The 23,684-nt window shown below is 37.3% G+C and overlaps 1 protein-coding gene across 7 annotated transcripts in view; it reads left to right on the forward strand.

The window, feature by feature from the left end:
* LOC131346665 (macrophage mannose receptor 1-like) overlaps nucleotides 1-23,684 on the forward strand; it is a 65,499-nt gene that overhangs the window by 40,811 nt on the left and 1,004 nt on the right. For 4 of the 7 annotated variants that reach the window (XM_058380223.1, XM_058380227.1, XM_058380224.1 and 1 more), the window contains 3 exons: nucleotides 20,487-20,525; nucleotides 21,442-21,743; nucleotides 21,931-22,272. In XM_058380223.1, the coding sequence (XP_058236206.1) occupies nucleotides 20,487-20,525; nucleotides 21,442-21,743; nucleotides 21,931-22,272 (683 nt within the window). Of the gene's footprint in view, nucleotides 1-11,291; nucleotides 11,338-19,076; nucleotides 19,147-20,486; nucleotides 20,526-21,353; nucleotides 21,744-21,930; nucleotides 22,273-23,684 lie in introns of those variants that run through there. The other 3 variants (XM_058380229.1, XM_058380225.1, XM_058380226.1) reach the window with 3 other exon arrangements.

Here is a 23,684-nt window from a genome sequence, read left to right on the forward strand (position 1 = left end):
ATTAGGAAGCTGGGGTCAGTAAATTACATTGCCCCCGGAGCAGGTTAAGGGCCGTGCCCAACCATGACAGCTTCCTTGCTTGACTGTGCAGAAAACCAATGGGTCATGTTGTTTCATCCTGGAATTTATTCCATTTCTTTCTGTAATGTCTCATACCCTGTTTTCATGCACTGTATGCTACAATTATTAAATGAAAAAAAGGCTAGGGCTAGCATAAAGGTGCATTATAAAAGGTTCTTAAAAAAAAGCACACAGACAGCTGAAGGGAAGACTTTGTTTACCAGCATTCCGTTCCCCCTCCTGGCAAGAAACAACGGCTGAGGAAAGTGCCGTTCTTGATTTCTTCATTCACTTTAGGTGTCCAGATTATTAGTGATAAAAAAACACAACTGGATCCTCACAGCACGGCTCCAATCTTCCTCCCTCACATGCACTTTTTGTGAGGTTTTCCTGAGCTGCCTTTGATGTTCAGAGAGGCAGCTCCTGTGTTCTTCTGACTGAGGATGGATTTCCAAAGTTTGGGCTTTCTCACGATCCAACTGTAGGAGCATGTGTCTGAAAAGTGCAGAGGAAATGAGTTCCAAGGACGACAAAGATGATAGAAGATGAAGGACACATTCACAGGACAACTTCATCAGCAACCCTTTTTTTCCACTTCAGCTTGTCACAGCGGTGCCATCATGCAGAGGTGAGAGGAAACATGCTCAAAGTGAATGGCTACCAATTTAAAAGTCTATCATTTCTAATAGAGGTGAGTGAGTAAGTGTGGCAGTTTCGTTGCTGGTTTCTTTCTAACCCATAAATGAACTCTGTATAAAAATAGATCCATGTAATGCAATAAGTAGGTATAAAACACTGGGTGTTGCAGTTTTACTGGAAAAATATCAACAATGTGCATCAGTGAATCCTACTTGACCCATGGTAAATAATGTAGTGAGCTAATGCACCTCATTTGAAATTTAGCTTGCTAACTTAAAGAATGAGCATAGTAGCCTAAATGTGTTCTATGACCTCCCTGATTGGTTCTTACTAAGTAGGTTACTCATTTATGTTTGAAAAGTACTAAAAACCAAGTATTGGTGTTTCCACAAAACAGGTTAGTTGTTATAAGCACTTTCTGTATGTTATAGCGGCTGTAGACAGCAAGTCCTTCTCCTACGATTGTGTTTTTTTTTTTTCTCTCTCTGAATGCTAGTAGTTTCTTAGTAACAGTGACTTTATCAAATGCTGCTGCATAAGACTATATTCTACTATATGGCTCAAGTTTAATGGATTATTGATGAACTACTTAACTGTGGCAGCATGTTTTGATGAGATGCTTTATTGAATAGAAGATAGAGGCCTCCACCTGTTCTATTCTATGTCCCTGGCTGTGTCAGAACTCATTAGCACTTTCAGATACCGGCTTGGTATCTAAAGAGACAAGTCATATCAGATGGAGTGTGCTCTTGGACTCCTTCCAGTATGTGTGTGCCTGCTAGGTCAATTAAAACACTCAATAAACCTGTCTAGGAAAAACTGGCATTTTAACATGCAGTCTTTCTGCCATGCCCACAGTCACACCAAACACAAAACAGAAACTTAATACTCTAAGTCCACTAATCTGAAGATACAATACATGACTGAAAGTTTTTAGACACTTGACTACTCACGCCCATATATCAGCCTTCCCTAATTGGTTGCCACAAAGCTTGAAGCATACAATTAGATAAGATGTCTTTGTTTGCTGTAGCATTACAATTTCCCTTTAATGTAGAGGGAAGAGGCCCAAACCTGTTCCAGCATGGCAGTACCAGTGTGCTTAAAGTGAGCTCCATGAAGACTTGGTTTGCCAAGGTTAGAATGGAAAAACTTGGGTGTTCTGCAGAGATCCCTGACCTTAACCCCACTGAACATCTTTGGGATGAACTAGAATGCCAACTGCACCCTAGGCCTTGGTCTTGGTCTTGTGGCCAAATGAACACAAATTCCCAGAGCCATGCTCAGAAATCTGATCAGAAGCATACCCAGAAGAGTGGAGTTTATTATAACAGCAATGGGGAACTAAATCTAGAATAGGATGTTCAATAATCCGAGTCTTATAGTGTACCATATGTGGAGTTGAGATACATTTATAATCCTGGATTCTGATTAGATTAGGTAAAAAGCTGATAAAGCTTTTTATTTTTTTTCTAAAGGCTGAGTTAGTAACCAGGACTCAGAGAATGATCACAATTCATCATAATAATTTGACAGACATCTTTATGACTTCTAACATTTGAGTTCTAACACAGTGTGGATGTTAGATGTCTATTTATTTCATCAGTATGTTGGTTTTTTTCTTGTGTGTGCCTTGCAATTGCATATACAAGTGTGTGCTTTAATATTTCAGAATATCATTATATCTGATCAGATATCACTGATATCTGAGATCTGATATCGTTCACTCAGTTTATTTTAAGCTTTTCAGATTTGGATACACTTCTCTCTATATTCATTATGCAGAAAATATCACTTGGTGCAAAAGATGCAAACACTATTTGCATTCACAATTAATTTGTGTGTGTGTGTGTGTGTGCGTGTACAAGGTTGTGATCTTGTGTCATGTCTTTTGCTGTGCCGTCGGGTTTCATTTGCACATAATTGAAATGTATGAGAATAAAAACAGCACAAGTGTCTGTGAAATTGCAGCAATTACCACAAGTGAAACATGGCAATTAATGGCATTTCTCTTTCTAATTTGCATCTTTATTTGCATGTTATCCAGCTTAACTTACCACCCTATCTCTATATTACAGCATACTAGAGGTTGGTGAAGTGTTTATTTTAACATTGAATTAGACTGCAATTGCCTTAGTTTTTTTTTTTTCTGATCAGGTGGGAATTTTGTATTTCTATCTATTTTAACACACCTGCAATTCAGTTCGATTTTGAAGCGCCAATGATAACCTTTTGGAATGAGGCCATTAATATACACTTGTGATTTAGTGATTCTGCTGTTATTTTGTTGGTTGGTATTGGTGAACAGGACAGCAAGGTGCATGATGTCCTTCACTTTCTAATTCTATATCACACAGATTTGCACCCTGGCTGTGGACAGAATGTATTACGACACGACTGAATATTGAACCCTGAAGCAATTTTTCAAAACTACTCATAAGTTGAGACATAGGTGAAGGTAGTATACTTCCTTTGATCTACTACACATGAAAATAAGAAGTGGTTACAATTATTAAAGTATTCACCCTTTCATAACCTAAATACTGTACTAATGAAAAGATGGTGAGTGTGATCATTACTATAAGGATTTTTTATTCGATTTTTTTTTTAATTACGTTTCTGGCATTTGCATAGTGTATGATTGGTTCAGAAGAGGAGAGGAGGCTGGTCCACAGAAACTCAATATTTTTGATGAAATCGCCACATCACAACATCTAATTATTTTAGGCTTGCTTGCCTTCTTATCCTACACTAATGAAAAGAAGTACATTGTGGACAAGGAAGGCAAGGTCATGATGTTCACTGCAAGCCATGCTAACATTAATAATACATCTCACATTATTAAAGTAGAAATAAATCTTGAACTCTAATACATTAAAGCAAGAATTAAGTTGCACATCTTTTTTTCTTTCTTTGTTTTTTTTCCCAGTTGAATCAAACATGGTTAAACCTCTCTTGCAAAGAGCCTAGATGCATTCTCTAATTATAATTGTACGACAAGCTGTTATGCTTCTAATGACTGCCGCATTAATAACCACATTGATATGTGAAGACAGTGATGTAGTTTGATTGCTTGAGTAATTACATAAAAAGTATATTCACAGAGATAAACTGTTGTAGTGTGAGATTTAAACAGCGTGAAGCAAAAACAAAGACTGGATTATTATTTTGATGATTAGCATAGATGGTCATCACTTCAGTAATTCAGGTTTAAAACTGAGCATGGGTGTCAGATAAATAAATCAGTTGGCAAGCAACTTCACACTGCATCTTTTTCTTTCCTTCTTAATCTTTGAGTTTTGAGCTTTGAATTTGCCATTGACTGATTTGCTGCTGAAGGGAGCTGCTTCACTTTGTGATTCATTAATGATCCTCCGTCCTCGCTCAAGGTCGGATGATTGATGCTGACAGTCGGCCCGGGTTCAAAGAGCTCGCTGAAGAGTTCTACAGCATGGCAAGAGGCCCTCAGAGATACCTAGTGATCCAGGTGACTAGCAGAATACCAAAATTTCCCCAGCAAAAAGAATGAACAGTTTTCTCTTTAGCCTTTTTTAGTTTGACACTTTCTGGTTTAAGAGAATATCTGGGATATTTTTGGGGGGTTGACCGCATGAAGCTGCCAATCTTTTGGAGGTGCACAAGGTCAGAGATGTAATACCACTTTTTCTGTATATACTGTAAATTACATACATTCATTTTAAAAAAAAGGGACAGAGAAATGTTTTATTCATCTAATACCACAGAAATTTGCCAAATGTTGTTGACACATCAAAATTATTTTTAATGTATAGTTACATTTATTATTGTGGAAAATCCATGAGACAGTTTAGTTTGTATTGTCACTTATGGCATCTATAAACAGTAGATGACTGAAAACTTCAATGGTAACAAGCGTCATTATGTTGTGTTGTAGTTGTGTCCACTATACAAGTCCCTATGAATGTTCCTGCTATCACATAATTAATCAACACCTTCTGACCAATCAGGATCCACAATTTAGCAGCGCCACATTGTAAACCCTTTTAATCATCATCTTGCTCCTGGATTCTTTTCTACACCCGTTAATCCTTCTTGATCTCTTTCTCTCTCTCTCTCTCTCTCTCTCTCTTTTTTTTTTACATGCAGTGAAGTAACATCTGAAGCACAAAAATAAGATTAGTGTAATGCAGGGTGGTATTCCTAACAGATTCATTCTGGGTGTTGGACTCCTCCTCAACTTCCCTAAAAAGTAAAATAGAATATAGTCATTCCTGGTGTTTGTAATATGATCACTGCATGAAATTAATGATGGGCCATAGGTGATGGAGTTTTGACATGTTGCCTTAAATGCCATGTTACAGAATATTACAGGAGGTCTTTTAATCTTAATAATTTCCTTTCTTTTTGTGTTTGAGAATCCTACATGATTTGGTCAGCTAATATTATCACACTATACAGCTCCATCAAATTATTTCTCCAGAGACCATAAAAGTGGTGGTAGATGCTGAAGGCTAAAGCCTTTGTGCTCCTCTTTCCTTCCACCTTGTTAAAAAGCTTTGAGGCCTTCTCTTCCTTCATTCTTCTCTATTCTTCTCTATTGCTATGCCATAAATATAAATTAAATCCATCTGTCATTTCTAAGGCCTTTTTTTCTTTTAAAAACTGCAGATCAAAATGTTATAAGCATTTATTTTAGCCAGGCTCAGGCACATTTAGGCTGCATTTGACCCCAAACTAGCATATGAATGGCTTTTTGCCCAATTCTCAGAAGAATAGGTGAAATGGGCCTCCTTGCTCAGACATGCTTTTTCAATTCAGTCCATAATTTACCTGTGGTATTCAGGTCAGAGAATCTAGAAATGATTGTTGCATTTCAGTCATTTTCTTCTAAATTCTTACTGAATGTATGGTTAGGGTCTTTGTTCTACTAAAAGACCCATTTGCAACAACCCACATTTTTCCTCTGATTCCATCTATTTTCTCAAGCGCATCAGTCCCTTTTCCAGTAAAATATTCCCTGAACATGATGCTGCCATCCCCATGCTTCATAGTTAGGATGGTGTTCCTCAGATTTAAAGCCTCACCCTTTTTTCTCTGCACACTTTTAATTTTTCTGTTTTTGTTTACTAAAGGAGTGTCAAGTGGCTGTATATGTTTTTTTTATATATATATAACAGATTATTTCTTATCTGTTGCAGGTGAATGTAGAATAATTGACATTTTTTTCATGTAAATTCCACAAAAGGCAGCATTTAATTAAGTGACTGGTGACATTTCAGGAGGTTGTAGGAGGAGTGGTTTGGAGAACAGGAGCGAGTGTCCCTGAACCCTAGATATCCAAAGAAAATGTGTTAGTCTGACCTCTGGGAAATATTAATTCACTTTATGAATGAACACTGTGCAGTTGAATTCCAAATCTAGTCAGAGGATGTTAATTAAATTTCTAATTAAACAACATTTCAGACAATAACGACATGTCCTAGACCTAATCATTGTATAATTAAAAAAAAAAAAAGCAATTGTGTGCTAAAACCCCTTTTTTTTTGCTATTTCTGTTTTCATCACAATGAACAGCACAATGTTTGGGTGTCCTTCAGGCTTGTTGTAATCAGTATGTGTATTGATTACCTGTCCAGGAGTCCAGGAGTAATCAGGTTTAAACCCACTTGCAGTTCCAGTTCATCTTACATCGAGTTCAGAAAGAAAAAAAAACATCATATCCATATTGAAAAAAGACGTCATTTAATCGGACACATTTCTACATTATTTCTTGATTATCGTCTGCCATACTGTGAGGCTGTGAGGCTCATTGTGAATAATTCTAAGGGGCTAGAACATAAACTAAATCAAGCAGATTGTACTCAAGTGCTAAAGCAGTCCTCCATGCAGTCTGGACAAATGCATTTATTCATCAATGGGACAGAATCCAGGGAACAGAACGAGACACCAATTTCATCCATCATCTCACTGCTGTTTCACTCAGGTTCCCCGGACACACATGAGTGGTTCTGGAAGACGCTAGTGTCACATTATGGATTATTTCACCTCAACTCTATGTGGAAATGATGTTTTAGACTAGTACTATCAATGGTTTGGGCATGGATTGAATGAAATACTAAAAAATATGAGTGCAAATATTGAGTGCAAATGGAATTAATTTTCCAGCTCCAATTTGATGAACATTTTCAAAATATTTTTTAGCTTTTACTGAGCTTTCTGATCTCTCTGCTGTCCCATTTGGGTCTTTGTCTTTCACATTCTAGAATGCTGTTGTACATGACTCAAAGTACATTTGGTTCATATATAACATACGTTTAAAAAATGGAAACAAAAGTAGAGTTGTGTACAAGATAGACTAAAACAAGGTGAAACCTGTCACTCCAGTGCGAGGAGATTCAGCTGATCCACTGAACAGAGCAGAGGATGGATGCTGTAATATGCTGTTTGCTGTTGCAGTCCACCAGGAGCTTCTTTATTTGATATTCCAGCCTCAGGCAGAGAGAAAAGTGTGAGTGTGTATATGTTTATTATGAGCACCGTAGATCATGTGTTTGTGTCACTGATGGAAAAAGAGGTGAGTGTCTAGGACTTGGCACTGATATTTGTCCCACAAAAACTAAATCATGAGTAACATAGCTAACTAGATGAGATAGTGAGTAATGACATTTTATTATATGACTTTGTTCTTTCAAGTTCATACGAGCATCAACTTGACTCTGCGCTTAATCCGACTGATTTTTTAAAAATAAATCTGTTGTGACAGAGAAGTTAGATGACTGTGACAAAATGCATGTATCTAAGGACTACCTCATCACCTATGGTCCTATAAATACCCAGGTGTACTAAGGTTGCTGAACAGGGCAATCAAGGTAACACCTCTACTGTTATAAACAAAGGTCTTTTTTTTACTGGCAATAGCCACACCATAAAACCTAATTGTCCTGGTGAAAGCTTAAATTGTTTTGCTTTTGTTTCATGTCAAGGATGAAGGGTGGCATTAATGGAGAGAGTGCTATAACTGCCAGTTACTATGACATGACTGTAAATGAACAAACTTTAAAGGCACTGATAGACAAGGGAAGCTCAGTAAGCACTGTCATGTTCAAGAAAATGTGATTGGCTATATGGTTAACACAATGTGTTCAAAAAAAGAAAGTATCCCACTGCTGAGGTTATGGTCACCATTACTGAACAGTTGTATCTGAGGAGTGCTAGGGCGGTAGACAGATCTCCTGCTGATATGGTGTTGGGATGGTATATAAATGGCCTGTTGAAGATTTATTTCATGCCACTACATCTGCTGCACCCTTCCCATTGCTAAAATGGCCTAATCCAAAGCTCGTTTGCTGATAGACTTTGACAATAGTCTAACCAAAGGCAGCTATAAAGCTAAATAAACATGAAAGCAACACTGAGTAGAGAAGTATTTGGGTATGTGAATATTTGAGGTGTCCAGTGAAAGTTTGGAGGTCAGGGATTGGATAATATCTGGTAATATTGGAGGTTGTAAATCTCCAAATGTATGTGGGAAATGATCATTTCTATGTTCTGTCTGATTAAATTATTTTAAATGCCTTGTTGTGCCCGAATGTTGCAGATCCCATATTTTACATCTTGCACAACAATTTGGAAAGTGAATTATTCTGTCTGGTCATGGCCAGTGGCTAATAGCAATGGAAACAGTGGCTCGACCCCAGAGCACCACATAAACGTCATCCTGTAGATGACCACACACATATGAGAGCAGTACAAACTGAATATTTCTTAGCTTGATCCCTTCCTAAGCAAATCGCACATATTGCTACTTTCACTCCACCTTTCGTCCACACACACAGATTTATCTTTACTGGACCTGAATTTGCCCTGAATCTTCCACCTGCTATATACACACACTGTGTAGCAAACATGCTGAGATTTATGGATATTTGGGTCAGAACTGATTAAAAGCCAATTCTGCTTCATGCAGTCTTTATTAAAAAAAACCCTTCTCAGCAGGTTTAATTAAAAGACAGTAGGTGCAGGATTATAACTCCTGAGTTGACTCCAGCAGCTTTCCAGCACATAAATGCACAGCTGTAATCAACAGGGCTTAGGAGATGTTTGTGAACCCATGAGGTTTAATAATAACACTAGTCCACAAGAAAGAATCAGAGAACAAAGCCATGCACACAATCCCCTATCTTCAGTAGCAGCAGGGTAAATCTGAAGAATTGTCAAAGTAAAAGTGAGTTTTATTGAGATTTCTTTAGTCTGAAAAAGGGAAATGTTAATGCCAATAGAAGAAATTAGGGTTTTACTGGGTGTCTGCTGGTGTGGTGATGAATTGTTCCGATAGATTTGAGAAAAGCATTTGATTTACATACATTCTTTTCACTTTTTCCTCTAATTCAAGTTATTTCATTTGTTTGCATTTATGCTGATTTTGAAACAAATACCTATAAAGCGACCACCAAATATGTATAAAGTTACCACCAGCCATTACATTGGTGCAGATCTTTAATTTGTCATTTACATTCATTTATTTTAATAAGTTGTTGAATTTGTTGTACCTAAGATAGCACACTAGAGATTATGAACATGTGGCCTGATAATCTATCAGTAATAAAAAAAAGGATGATGATGATGATAATAATAATAATAATAATAATGAACACATGAGCAGATGAGTAATAGCTGTGTAATGTTCTGAACTGAATTAAGAACATTTTGTCAGGGTAACTGTGTGTAAATTAGATCTCAATAATTTTAATAATCACTGGCAGCTTTAAATCTGTAAAAAATGCGAAAGGGTAGAAAAAACGTGTAATAGTAAACATGTTATAAATGTGTCATGTAACACGTAATATGTGTTAAAGCAGATCAATCATATATGTAATTTAATGCATGCTTTTCCAATAGATAGATCTGATCTGATTATTGTGTACAAATTCTACACACATTTACACACTGAGAGAAATGGAAGTTGGAATTTAGATGCACAATTAAACTTTTTAAATGCGTTCATTCATCTTTACTGATATGTAAAAATGTGTCTGTAAAGCTCAGCAGTGATAACTGTGCCATCTGGCTGAAGAAAGAGTCAGAATTAAGATCATCATTCTCTGGTGTTCATATTGAGCGTTGTCTGGAAAGGTCTACCTTTTTGACCTTTTTTAATTCAATAATTCAAAAGTAAACACTCAGTGAGGCAAAGATCACTTTAGTTGCTTCTTTATTATAGATCTCATAGAACCAAAGGCGAGGTAGAACAGCAATGAAAAAGCCAAAATGACACTGCTTTATTTCCCTTTGTTATTAATATGCTGGTGTTCAGTGCTACACTGCCATTATAGAAGTCTGTGATCTTCTGAGTGGTACAGGGTGGGGTGCAAAAACTTCCCTTTTTTGAAGGCGAATGAAAGAAAAATTGTGGCTGATAAACAAAATTTATTTTTTGATAATGAAAGAACATAATTTCAAATTTCAAATCATGCTGTTTTAAACAAAATATCTTGAAGGTGGTGGTCACCGTTCTCTATGCACTCATGCAACCGATTTCTGACGTGTCCCTCTACACGTTCCCCGGACGGCTCATCTCGATTAGAGGTGACATCCTGTGGGCGGCTCAAGGTAGAGGTTTTTAAACATCGCCCCACAAACCTGCTTCAGCTGAAGAATGTTATTCGGCAGGAAATAGCCCGAATTCCGGTGGGCATGTTGGAACGTGTAGAGGGAAACGTCAGAAATCGGTTGCATCAGTGCATAGAGAACGGTGGCCACCACCTTCAAGATATTTTGTTTAAAACAGCATAATTTGAAATTTGAAATTATGTTCTTTCATTATCAAAAAATAAATTTTATCAGCCACAATTTTTCTTTCACTCGCCTTCAAAAAAGGGAAGTTTTTGCACCCCACCCTGTATAAATCAGGATGACAAGATGACAGCTGGTAGAAAACTTCAGTGGCCATTTAACTCAAGTGGCAGTTCTAAATGAAACACTTCAAAGATGTGCACATTTGAAAAGATACACATTTCTTCCATCTTTTATGTCCCTTCACTATAAAGAGCTGAATCATGAAGCTCTTAAAACCTGATCTCAGATTAAACAAGATTAGGAGTCAGATGATAGCAAACAGTGTTTGACTCTACATTTTTGCCACATTCAAAACATTTAACATTCTATCTATCTATCTATCTATCTATCTATCTATCTATCTATCTATCTATCTATCTATCTATCTATCTATCTATCTATCTATATACAGAGAGAGAGAGAGAGAGAGAGAGATTATACAAATACAGATAATTATTTTGAATAAAAATCCTTCCTTGGAATGCACAAGTCCCCAAGTGTTAAGAATGATTAAAAGTGTGTTGTCACAGTGATTACCCAAAACCATCTAGTGCTGGAACATTTAGAGTGTCTGTAAATGTTCTCTCTGCTGGAATGAGGAAATCATCCGTGATTATCAAAACAGATGCCTTAAGAAACCTCATAGTATACTTTCATTCATATTTTATGTCAGAAGGACAGAATTTACGCATTTCCAAACAATTGCATGCAGAAATTAAACAGCTGTCGCAAGACTACTGTAAAGTTCTGAATCTTTTTTTTTTTTTTTTTACGCTGAGGTCCCTGTGGACTGAGCTCTTTGAAGACATGCCCCTGCCTGCCAAGGTTAGTAAATATGAATATGGAAAGATTTAATGAAGAGACTTCCACTAATAAGTAATCAGATACTGCTTGTCCATAAATACAATTTATTGCAATGTTATGACCCAGTGCAGAAGTGTTATGCCTTATTATAGTATATTTAAGCAAAAGTCATCCTCAAAGCCATGAAAAGGTTCTTTTTTTTGCATTAATGTTAAATAAATAGTCTTTCATTGATAGTCATAGTAATATCATGTGTGTTAGAAGAGTGATGCCATACAGTATATACATGGTTGAGAGTTTTGAACCACATTCAGGTACTGATTCAGAGATTCAGTGTCTGACTTCATCAACTCGATCCTTAAAAGTGTATATTTTCCAAACACTATGTTAATTTTTTATTTTCTCATCTCAATTATGATCGAATGCAAATTAAATGTTTTACACATTTTACATACAAGAACAAGTTTGCAAGGTCCATTTTATTATGCCCCTTTATATATATATATATATATATATATATATATCCATCTGCAGTCATAGTGATGATTATAACCGAAGATGCAGCCTCTTGGCATTGATGGATTGTGGGCATGACTGTTCCATGGATGCGTTCAATTTCCAGCATATTTGCACACCGGTATCATTCCTGTGGTTAACAGTGTTTCTTCGAGAGGATGCCGTATTTGATACCCTGCAGTGATAACTGATGCTTGTGGAGCAAATCACAGTGCAAATGTGTGACTATTTTGCCATTTCAATCATCTGTTTCCACCACATTACTCAACCAAATGTTTGCTGTCAAATATAAACATTTTCTCATATATCTTCTTTTAACTGTGTCGTATTCAACTCAGTGGGTTGGGTTCGGTATTCTGGGTTTTGTGTATGCTTCCATGCTCCTACTCATAGATGTACACAGACATAAACTGAGTCTGAATACACTTCTTTACTGAATACACAAAATACTGACTATTGCTGACTATACATATATATATATATATGCTGGTCAGCAATAAATCACACTGTGTTGTGCTGTTACAATAAAATAACTGTTAACACCCTGGAGTTGATTATTTAACTAATGTGTGTTTTTTTATTGAAATAGAAAAATATTATGATAAGTGTATTAATATAAACCTGAGGTTCAAAAGCATTGTGGTGTAAATGTATTTAACACATGAATCATATTCAAGTAGCATAGTGAAAAATAGCATGGTTATGTTGATGTCATTGTGACCTACTGAGCCTGCAAGCAAGCTTGATATGTTGATATACATCATTTGCTTCTCTCAGAACATTAAGGTGCTGTACAATGTACGTGAATGCCACTCAAAGAACCATGGGCCTTTTGCATCACCTCTATGAAACTGGAGCTGCAATAAATTCTGGCACACTGTGGCACATTCCTTAATAGGATTATAGATTACAATACAATGCTGATTCTCATTCTGTCGATTATATTGGGTGTAAAAATGAAACCGCACGGTTCTAATGTCACATTTCTGTTTTACATCTCGCCTCATGCTGTTCAAGCAAATGATTATTGATTCAAGATATGACAAATTGATCCAGGTTTATCTAGCAAGTAATGACTAGGCCAGTGAGCAGAACAATGCTGGTTTCAATATTACTAAGAATTTTGTAGAAGCAGATTCTTTATTCGCAGCCTCACTGTTCATTTTTTTAGAGTATTTAACACTTAACACGGATAATTCAAAGTTAAACGTGAAAGTCAGGGATTGCTGAAATGTAAAAACAGTTAAAACTAAGAAATGTTATTCAAGGCCAATATTAAATACATAAACATGACTGTTCTAATGAATTTATATCATCCTTTTAAAGTCCACTAACATTTAATTGTATATATATATATATATATATATTATATAATTGGAGATACTGCTTATGAGAGGCAAAGCTGGCAAGTTAGCTTGGCTAGGTAGCAATTGTTAACTACCTATCTGTCTAAAATATAACCTATATAACATGCTTACTAACATACCTTATTCTTTCGTTTTTCTTGGTATTTGGCACTTATTCTCACCCTATTCTTATGATCATTTTAGCAGCTTAGTGCAGTTTAATGTTTACTAAGGTAAACTTTATTTATATAGATATTTAAACAAATATAATCTGTACAGAAACATATTGAATGTCAGATCAGCTGCCACTGTGGTCTACAAGCATCTCTGAATCTGATAAACAGTGTTTTTTGCACAACAGGGAATTATTAATCTTACTTACATGCCAAAGAGGATCATTTTAATATAATAAGTAAATAAGAAAATTTCAGGAAATTTTTGTTAATAAAATCCAACCATCCACAGCATGAACAATAATCATTTTCTCCTTCCATGAAATAAATTATACAGTCTGAAGCAGAGCGTTTTGCCTTAAGCTGTGCTCTGATCTGTGATATTAATGTCACAATGGGGAATTAAGCTGCCGTCATCAGAAAGGGAAATGGAGTTGCCTCCAGGCGTAAAACATGCATGGTTTATTTCCTGCTCTTTTACACTCCGACAACAGGGCAAAAAGAAGAGAAGTGGGCTTTCCTAGAAATAAATTTGATCTGCCATGTGACCGTTTAACTGAATCAAATCCTTCTTGTCCTTACCATTTTTCCCCAAATAAGAAAAAGTGCTGGATGTTAGAAATATTTGCAGTACAAATGTGATAAAATGTTCAGGATGAATAAAAAAATGAATAAAATATATATCGGATGAAATCAAGATGTATAATATATTCATATGCTGGAGGTTCTTGTGCAAACTCCATTATTACATTCACAGCCGTCTTTGTAACTCTGGTCCATTTACCACGCATCTGACTCGGCTAAATCCATCCCTGAAAAAGATGACTACATACTTAGTTTTGGATGCAGCTACTTTGTACCCGGTGAATATCCTATTACGAAACTGTACATGTTTGTTCAAGCATGGAACCTGATTAACAGCTCCAGAGCTCCTCTGTTGCAGTTTATGAGCCTGATCAGGTCTAACCAGCAGCAGATTAAATACAATCTCACACCTCGCTCGAGTTCACTATTGATCTTTGGGACACACTGTGAATCACAAGCTGCCTGTTACTCCGCATGTTCACTCAGGATGATTAGTCTCGTAAAATTGGATTAATGTCTTGCTGTTGTGATGTGTACGGTTTGTGACCATGGAGCACTGGCATTAGGTTAGAAATTCTTTGACGTCTTTTGCTTTAGCATTTTTTTTAACTATAATTAAACTATGACATTACAAGATTATTAAAATTCTCCCTATAACCCTGGAAACCTCATAGAAGCCTTTCTTTTGGTCTTAGTTATAAAAAAAAAATACATATGAGGAAAAAAATGTCAGTAAAAGTAATACTACATTTTTAAAAGAAAATACTCTGTTATTAAGCAGCTAGAAATTATAGTTTGGTTAGGAAGGCTTTGTCATGTCTAGAATGCTTCCAGTGTATTAAAAAAATATTTAAAATAGTTTTTTAAATGAAAGGCATTATTCCCATACATTGTGAAGATTCACTCACAGATGCTGTACTTGCATTTTCTCTAGCGAGGGTGTGTAACTAATACAGATTTGGAAATCTGCTGGTGTGAAACCAAACACAGAACATTTAAATAAAACCACCAGGTTTCACACTGATTATTACAAAGTTATATTTAGCAGCTATATATGTAACTAGTACAGTTTCTCAACTGGCCCACAAGTGACAAAATTAGAAACAATGGTAGAGACAAACTACAAGCAGCACAAGGGGGTTTTTTTTTTTGGCCACTTGCTTGTGTGAATGTGGGTTTATGGTTAAAATGCTGCCTAAAGGCTACTGAATAAAATAGGATTATACATGTTGCAATATTTTTGCAATCACTGAAGTTTTGGTTTGTGTCTCCTGTGTGCAGTCAGCAGTGTTGCAACACAAGGATTCAATACAGGAAAAGGGGTATTTTACAAGACTGAGATGACAGAATCAATAGAAACGATGTATGAGGCCATTTATTATTACTGCTGCTGTTTTAGTGGAGGGTTCTGGTGAGAAGTTTAGAGCTTTTATTGTCAGCACATTTCTCTGGGAAGTAAATCGGTCCTGTTCAGCTGAAGTCAAATGGCACCTTTGAAACATTTTGACATAGCCAGTCTGTTTCTTTCGATCAACTGATCAATCATTTCTATAAATGATTTCTATTTCAGAGTGCTGGGCAAAGATAGTGATTATAAATCGGTTTGATAGATGGTAGAAGGATTGAAATTAATGTTACAAATTCTTAAGAGACAGTAAGTCATTATGTAGAATTTCACTCAAATGAAAACAATGGAAATTAGCCCCTCATCCTAACCTAAGCTGTCTTGCATAAGGTTCCCTGTAAATTGTACTGATGTTCATTCACATTCTGAGGTACATTTATATTCTGCGGTACACTGTGTAGTAAATCCACATTTCATATATTGAAAGGTAAATTCACATACTGATGTACATTGTGAGAACATTTAAAATCTAATGTACATTCTTATTCTGAGGTACATTGTGTAGTAAATCCACATTCTGAGGTACACTGATAGATATATATTTACATTCTGAGGTACACTGTAAGGTACAATCATGTCCTGAGGTACATTTTGTAATGCGGCTGCAGGGGGAGCACAGAACACACAGGACAAGGAGCTGGGTGAGCAAGTGTGAGACTTTTATTTACAACGAACAGGAACAGAGTGCAAAAAAAAGAGAAAACTGTGAGAGAATGGTTAGATAACTTAGTGCTAGTAGGGTGCAGGAGCCATGTGGAGACAGTAGCATTGCTAATTGGTCTGCCTCTGGTGCTGCCCATGCTCTGCCTCCACAGCCACAAGAATGGGTGCTTTTTCTTCAGCTACGTCATGGGAGTTGCAGAAGGAACTCTTGCTGGCTGTGAGAGACCTGCCACCACAGTACATTTGTTCAGCGCCAAGTCAACTGCTGCTGAATGTTGAGCTAGGAGGGCATCCCTGTGGCATCTGTGTTGCTGTGCTAGATTCAGGCCAATGTTCTACCTGGAACGAGCAGTTTTGGAAGGACAGAAGCCACCTTAGCCTTAGCCTGAATCTAAGGTGAATTAAGGTGAGTTCTTCAATGGCCCACTTGAAGGCTTACTTTCCACAGCAGCATATATTCTCTCTATGGTGCTCAGCTTGAGGACTGGGTATTTCTCCTCTTTGAACCACTGTGACAGGATGGTGTCTAGTCCCACCTCAGAGGTGTCCATCTGTAGGATGAAGGAAAGGTTGAAATTGGAGTTCCTCAGGACAGGGTCACTGGAGGCTTTAGGAGGCTTCAACTGATCCAATAACCCAGGTACATCGGTCAGCTCCAGATACCACTTTTAAGGGTTCACCACGGTAGGAATCTCACCCAGGTGTTGCAGAATATCTGATCTGGTGGAGGAGTCTGTGGCCGAGTGAACCTGTGTTGATGTAGTCATTGATAGAGACTTCGCTCTGGATAAGGCGTCTGCCAAAATGTTAGAAATGTAAATGTATGGATGATGATGTCATCCAAGTAGGCAACTGCAGAGGGCCGGTATGGTTTCAGCTAGGGCTGTCAAAATTAACGCGTTATTAATGCGTTAACGCAAATTCATTTTAACGGCACTAATTTTATTAACGTGCGATTAACACAGCGCGCATTTTCTGTTTGACCCTCGGCCTTGCCCGTAGTTTGGGAAATGGGAGATGCAGCAGCAAACTGAAATTGAGAAATAAAAGCGTCTTCTTTATATATAAAACGATGTCTGATGGTTCTGTCGACGAGACAAAAGTCTGGATGTGAATGAAGTTATCACCGCAGCACGTCGAGTTTAAAATATCACTTGATGGCGAAGCATACAGCTGATGCAGAGAGCTCTCCTGCCCCTCGCCAAAGGCAGACAACACTAGACTCTTTTCAGCGGAGATGTAATGTGAACCTGTGTTATGTTCTTTTCTTCATGTGTTTAATAGTCATGAACAAGTTATTTGAAAAACATGTCTATGTCCTTTATGCTCTATATTTAAGGTGGTTTCAGTAATAAATGTACACGTTGCATGTTTAGAAGAAGTGATCTGAAAATGTTAACAGGATTGTGTAAGTAAATCGCTCAGTGCAAAGAAAGAAGTAATTGTTTTCTATGTTCTTTCATATGTTTAATAGACATGAACAAGAAAAATATCTATGACCTTTGAAACATGTCTAGTTTTCATGCTCTATGTTGAATACACAGCACAATAACCAGTCACTGGGACCCTGTACAGGCCGAATGGGAGGAAGGGGGTGAACCCTGTAGAAGCTTGTGGTGCTCCCCAGATGGCAAAGAGGATGTAGAGCAGAAGGAGGTTCCAGTTCCCTCCTTCCTTGGCTACCACCTGGCTCAACATTCTTTTTAGCATTGAAGTGTTGGTTGAAGCGCTTGACCAAGCCATCCATCTTATCAGCCTTGAGTTTCATGAGGAACACGGCAGGGGTCGGGGAGGCTACAGAAGAATAGCATTTTTTTAAGTGCCATCCTCCTAATGCAGATGTTTAATCATATTTTTAATGTTGTATTCAGTGAACTCCACTGTCTCCATACAGCATCATCTGTAGAATGTTACCTATTACACTTGCTTTTCTTATTAATAGAGGGTTTATGAGTAAAATTAAGGTGGGATCTACTCACGTGATGTTTATACTACAGTGTGTTTGGTTTGCACATTTGATTGTTTTTCATCTGCTTTCTCAAAATAGGGTACTATACTATACTCAGCTCATTTACACACATGCAAAAAGTTTAGAATACCAAACCCTGCAAACAGTGATGTTAAAATCTTCATTTGTTTTCTTTTTCACCTTTTTGCAACTTTCATGTAAAGTACAAACAACAATTATGGAAATGTCCAAAGGTACAAAAAGGTGGAGCATACTCTAGACACAAGATTGTTAAACAGCACTAATTACCTGATTACATTTTAACTTTTCCTCATTAAGGAAAAGCATTAAAATTGTTTAAAAATCCCTAACATCTTCATAACAAACAGGAGTTTAAATACGCTCAGCTAGTCAGTTCTACACATCTTGTTTTTAGACCTACTGCTCTAATGATTTGTAACTGAACATTTTAGCTAATCAGGTTGGACACATTTCTACTAACCCTGAGCTCAGGATCAAACCAGGGAGCCTGAATTTCGCATTTTGAATTCTGAGCTTATCATTCTTTCTGATTTACAAATGAAAATAGTATTAAAAATAAGTATTAGCACCAAGTTGACATTCACCACCCTGTAAATTCAGCTTTTTCTGTTCGCTTGTGTCTAGTTTATTCAAATTCATAGAAAAAACATGCAGCCTCTAGTCTGTAAACATCCACTGCTCACACAGACATATCTGTCCATTATTCAAATAATGGGTAGACGGAAAAAAAACATTCCCTTTTAATTGGTCATTTATTTTAATTCCTGACAGTATCACTGCAACATCAAAACTCCAGTAAACAGCTGATTCTAAGACAACATCGGTTTCTAGGGCAATATGCAAACTGCTAAGAGGACCAATAAAAGAGACACACATATCACTAGTACATAATACAGACAGTGTTTAGTAGTGCATTATTTACCTCCACAAAACTCCCCCTCAATGTTTCCACATTTCATATATGGTTTATGGAGGTTTTAATGCAAAGTAGCCAGCAGCTCTGATGCTGAAGGCAAGGTGATGGGAGGGGTTAAAAGAAGACAGTGATACTGTATAATAAGAGGTTTGTTAGGTTCAGGTGCACAAGGTGAGGTGAAGAACAGACGCACACTCACAACACACACCCCGCATGGAGTACATGAATTACCTGAGGTATGGATATCTATTTATTCATGTATATAGATAGTTAAATATATGTCTAAATGTATCACAGCATGGTTGGCTTCTCGGAAATGATTGGCCAGAAGGTGTACATTATTTTTGTATAACAGTATGGCTCAGATAATATTTTTGGCTGTAACATAACCAATAGGTTTGTATTAATGCATTCATTCTAATGTATTATTGTTTTTTAGTAACTGGTTACAAAGTTGCACTTTCAGGAAGAGGGAGAGAGAGAGACTTTTTGACTTTTTACAATAATAAAATCAGGCTAGCTCAATAAATAAATAAATAAATAGTAAAAACCATTTAAATAAATAAATTTATATATCTAATAACGTTAGTTATATATATATATATATATATATATATATATATATATATATATATATATATATAAAACTGTGTTACTGTGAAGAGTTTGAGTGTATGGTTGATGATATGTCTAGTTCTTTCTCTGCCACAGAGCACAGAACTTCTTCACAACATATTGCCTCAAACATCTTCAGATCCCCCATATGCTTGTAAAAGTGAAAATCTATCAATGTTTATCTATCAGTAGCCTTGAGAAAATTCTTTCCACATTACAGTCTGTGTTTTGAGACATTTTGCTTTTCCTGCTCAGGTATATTGCTATAATGATAAAATAAAATTAAATTTTAAAATAAAATTTAGCTGACACTTGTGCCTGTTTCTCATGACATATTTTAAACTAAGAATAAAATACTGAAAGGTAAACTAAACGTAAAAAGATCTTAAGATCTATGTATCGCAAAATTTGCACTGGTGCAGTGACTGAAGTTTCTGAGTGATGGCTCTGCATGTCTGTGCCAGAAACAACTTGGCCTTTTACAGTGAGCAAGGCCTCTCATGTTCAATTTCAGCTGAGTGGGGCTCTCTTGTGGTCTGGGGCAGGGGCGCACTGGAGCCAGTTCAGCAGAGCAGGGCCTTACAGGGGTTGGTTTTGATGAGGAGGGCTTCTCAGGGGCCAGTTCAGCCTATCATGGGCTCTTTAGAGCTGGTTTAGATAAGCAGGGCTGTTTCAGCCAAGCAGAGGTTCTCTGGGGCCGTTTCAGCCGAGCAGGGCCTCTTTAGAGCTGGTTAAGTCAAACAGAGAAACCATTGTAAGTTTGTTGTTTATCACTACACCATGCTGAATCAGTTTGTGACACTAATTAAGCACAAGAAAGAGAGAGCGGCTAATGAATGACTATTTACCACAGTAATGATGTAAGTGATAACAGGACAAAAAAAAGAGACACAGAGAGAGTCAGATTGTTAATTCGTAAGAAGTAATGTTGGAAATATTTTTGAATATATTTTTCCTACAGATATGGATCATCTCATTTCAGTGACCCTGCTCTTCTCAGGTCAGTGTGTGTACACAAAGATATTATGTGTGTGTGTAAACTCTATCACTCATCCCAGCATAATTTCCCAGTTCCCATTGTTGCTATTTTCTTTGGGTCAAAACCTTTTTTTCACATTCATAATATCCTGCTATTTATCATTGTCATAAATGAAGCCATTTGCTCACACCTAGGTGTAGTGTAAAGATTCACAGCAGGAGAGACCTAGGTGGTCCTACACTATAGTTTGTGGGCTATTATTTAATAAAAAAAAATTCTTTCTCTAACTCAGTTAATTAGACAGAATATTATTCAAAATATATCACATATATATCACATTTGGGAACGCATCTTGGAGTTGAACTCAAATGTAATATAAAGTTAGCTTGTTCCCACTTTATTCAAAAGGGATGAATAAATTATATAAATATTGTATTTTGTATTGGTAATATATGGAATCGTGTCCAGTGGTGAAATATGTTTGTGCATGCTGTGTAATTCTATGATTATTTAACCTTTTGTATCACTTCTGTTTTGTTCATTTTGATCGCTGAACTAACTGAACATCTGACTATGACTGCATGTGTTTTATTGCTTCCATGTGTTTGGGTTTATTGAAGTGAATGATTACAGACAGTTTGATTATTTCATTTCAGCTATGTTTGTGTATAAAGCTGTTTAAGAACATATCAAGGTTTTGTGTTGAACCAATGATATGTGTGTGATTATAATTTAATTAGAGTGTTTATTTATGATAATCTAGCTGCATGTTTATGGCTTTTCTTCTTTTATAGAACAGCATCAATAAAAATGGTTAAAAATATTATTATTATATTATGTTGCTCACAGTAGTATGTGGTATTGGAGCATATATTCCTCATCGCTATCACTTTGTAAATGAGAATAAAACCTGGAGTGACGCTCAGACTTACTGCAGAGAGAAATACACTGATCTGGCAACCATTAACAACATGAGAGAGATGAAGAAGCTGAATCACACACTGATGAAGGAAAATGCAAAGAAAGCTTGGATTGGTCTACAGAGAGAGGGACCTGGGAAATGGCAGTGGTCTCTGGCAGACCAAACTTTCTACAGAGACGGAGACACTTACAGGAACTGGAGGAGTGGAGAACCAAACAACCTTGGGGGAAATGAGTACTGTGTTGAAATGTATCCAAAAAATGGCTTGTGGAATGATGACACCTGTGAAGGGCCAAATCATTTTGTATGTTATGAAGGTAAGAGATGTTAATAAAAAAGTAAATATATTAAATACGATTACAGTAATGAAAAATATTTTTGTTTTGTATTTGTTAGTTTTGTCTTGATTTTGTTGTTTTTTCCCCTTCTTAGTTAAAGTTTTTTTTTTTGGCTTAAAAGGCAGAAATCTAATGCAGCTGATAATTCATTGTGCTTTTTTTTCAGAAAAGAACACAAACACTAAATATGTAGTGATTAATGAGACAAAGAGCTGGTATGATGCTCAGATCTACTGCAGAGAGAATCACACTGATCTGGTCAGTGTGAGGAACCAAACTGAGAATGATGAGATCTGGAGAATGATTAATAGTTCAGTGCATCAGAAAGTTTGGATCGGTCTGTTTTATGACTCCTGGAAGTGGTCAGATCAGAGTAACTCCTCATTCAGATACTGGAGCTCTGACCAAAACAGTGGAGGTTTGAACTGTTCTGCAGTGTCTGAGTCTGAGAAACGTTACTGGAGTGATGTGGACTGCACAGAAAAACTCCCGTTCATCTGCCATGAGAGTGAGTTACATTACACTCAACATCTCGGTTTATTTCTTTGTACACAGGATTACACAACACCTTTTAGTTATGTGTTTTTTTTTTTTAAAGAATGTTCCTCTGATATACGCTATATTGCCAAAAGTATTCGCTCACCTGCCTTGACTCGCATATGAACTTAAGTGACGTCCCATTCCTAATCCATAGGGTTCAATATGACGTCGGTCCACCCTTTGCAGCTATAACAGCTTCAACTCTTCTGGGAAGGCTGTCCACAAGGTTTAGGAGTGTGTTTATGGGAATTTTTGACCATTTTTCCAGAAGCGTATTTGTGAGGTCACACACTGATGTTGGACGAGAAGGCCTGGCTCTCAGTCTCCGCTCTAATTCATCCCAAAGGTGTTCTATCGGGTTGAGGTCAGGACTCTGTGCAGGCCAGTCAAGTTCCTCCACACCAGACTCTGTCATCCATGTCTTTATGGACCTTGCTTTGGTCACTGGTGCACAGTCATGTTGGAAGTGGAAGGGGCCAGCTCCAAACTGTTCCCACAAATTTGGGAGCATGGAATTGTCCAAAATGTCTTGGTATGCTGAAGCATTCAGAGTTCCTTTCACTGGAACTAAGGGGCCAAGCCCAGCTCCTGAAAAACAACCCCACACCATAATCCCCCCTCCACCAAACTTTACACTTGGCACAATGCAGTCAGACAAGTACCGTTCTCCTGGCAACCACCAAACCCAGACTCGTCCATCAGATTGCCAGATGGAGAAGCGCGATTCGTCACTCCAGAGAACGTGTCTCCACTGCTCTAGAGTCCAGTGGTGGCGTGCTTTACACCACTGCATCCGACGCTTTGCATTGCACTTGGTGATGTATGGCTTGGATGCAGCTGCTCGGCCATGGAAACCCATTCCATGAAGCTCTCTGCGCACTGTTCTTGAGCTAATCTGAAGGCCACATGAAGTTTGGAGGTCTGTAGCGATTGACTCTGCAGAAAGTTGGCGACCTCTTCGCACTATGCGCCTCAGCATCCGCTGACCCCGCTCCGTCAGTTTACGAGGCCTACCACTTCGTGGCTGAGTTGCTGTCGTTCCCAAACACTTCCACGTTCTTATAATACAGCTGACAGTTGACTGTGGAATATTTAGGAGTGAGGAAATTTCACGACTGGATTTGTTGCACAGGTGGCATCCTATCACAGTTCCACGCTGGAATTCACTGAGCTCCTGAGAGCGACCCATTCTTTCACAAATGTTTGTAAAAACAGTCTGCATGCCTAGGTGCTTGATTTTATACACCTGTGGCCATGAAAGTGATTGGAACACCTGATTCTGATTATTTGGATGGGTGAGCGAATACTTTTGGCAATATAGTGCATAACACTGTGCAGAATTTTATACTGTATATATTACAGACTGTGAAGAGGTTGTAA

The sequence above is a fragment of the Hemibagrus wyckioides genome, linkage group LG26 (assembly GCF_019097595.1).
Source record: "Hemibagrus wyckioides isolate EC202008001 linkage group LG26, SWU_Hwy_1.0, whole genome shotgun sequence".
In the NCBI taxonomy this organism is placed as follows: domain Eukaryota; kingdom Metazoa; phylum Chordata; class Actinopteri; order Siluriformes; family Bagridae; genus Hemibagrus; species Hemibagrus wyckioides.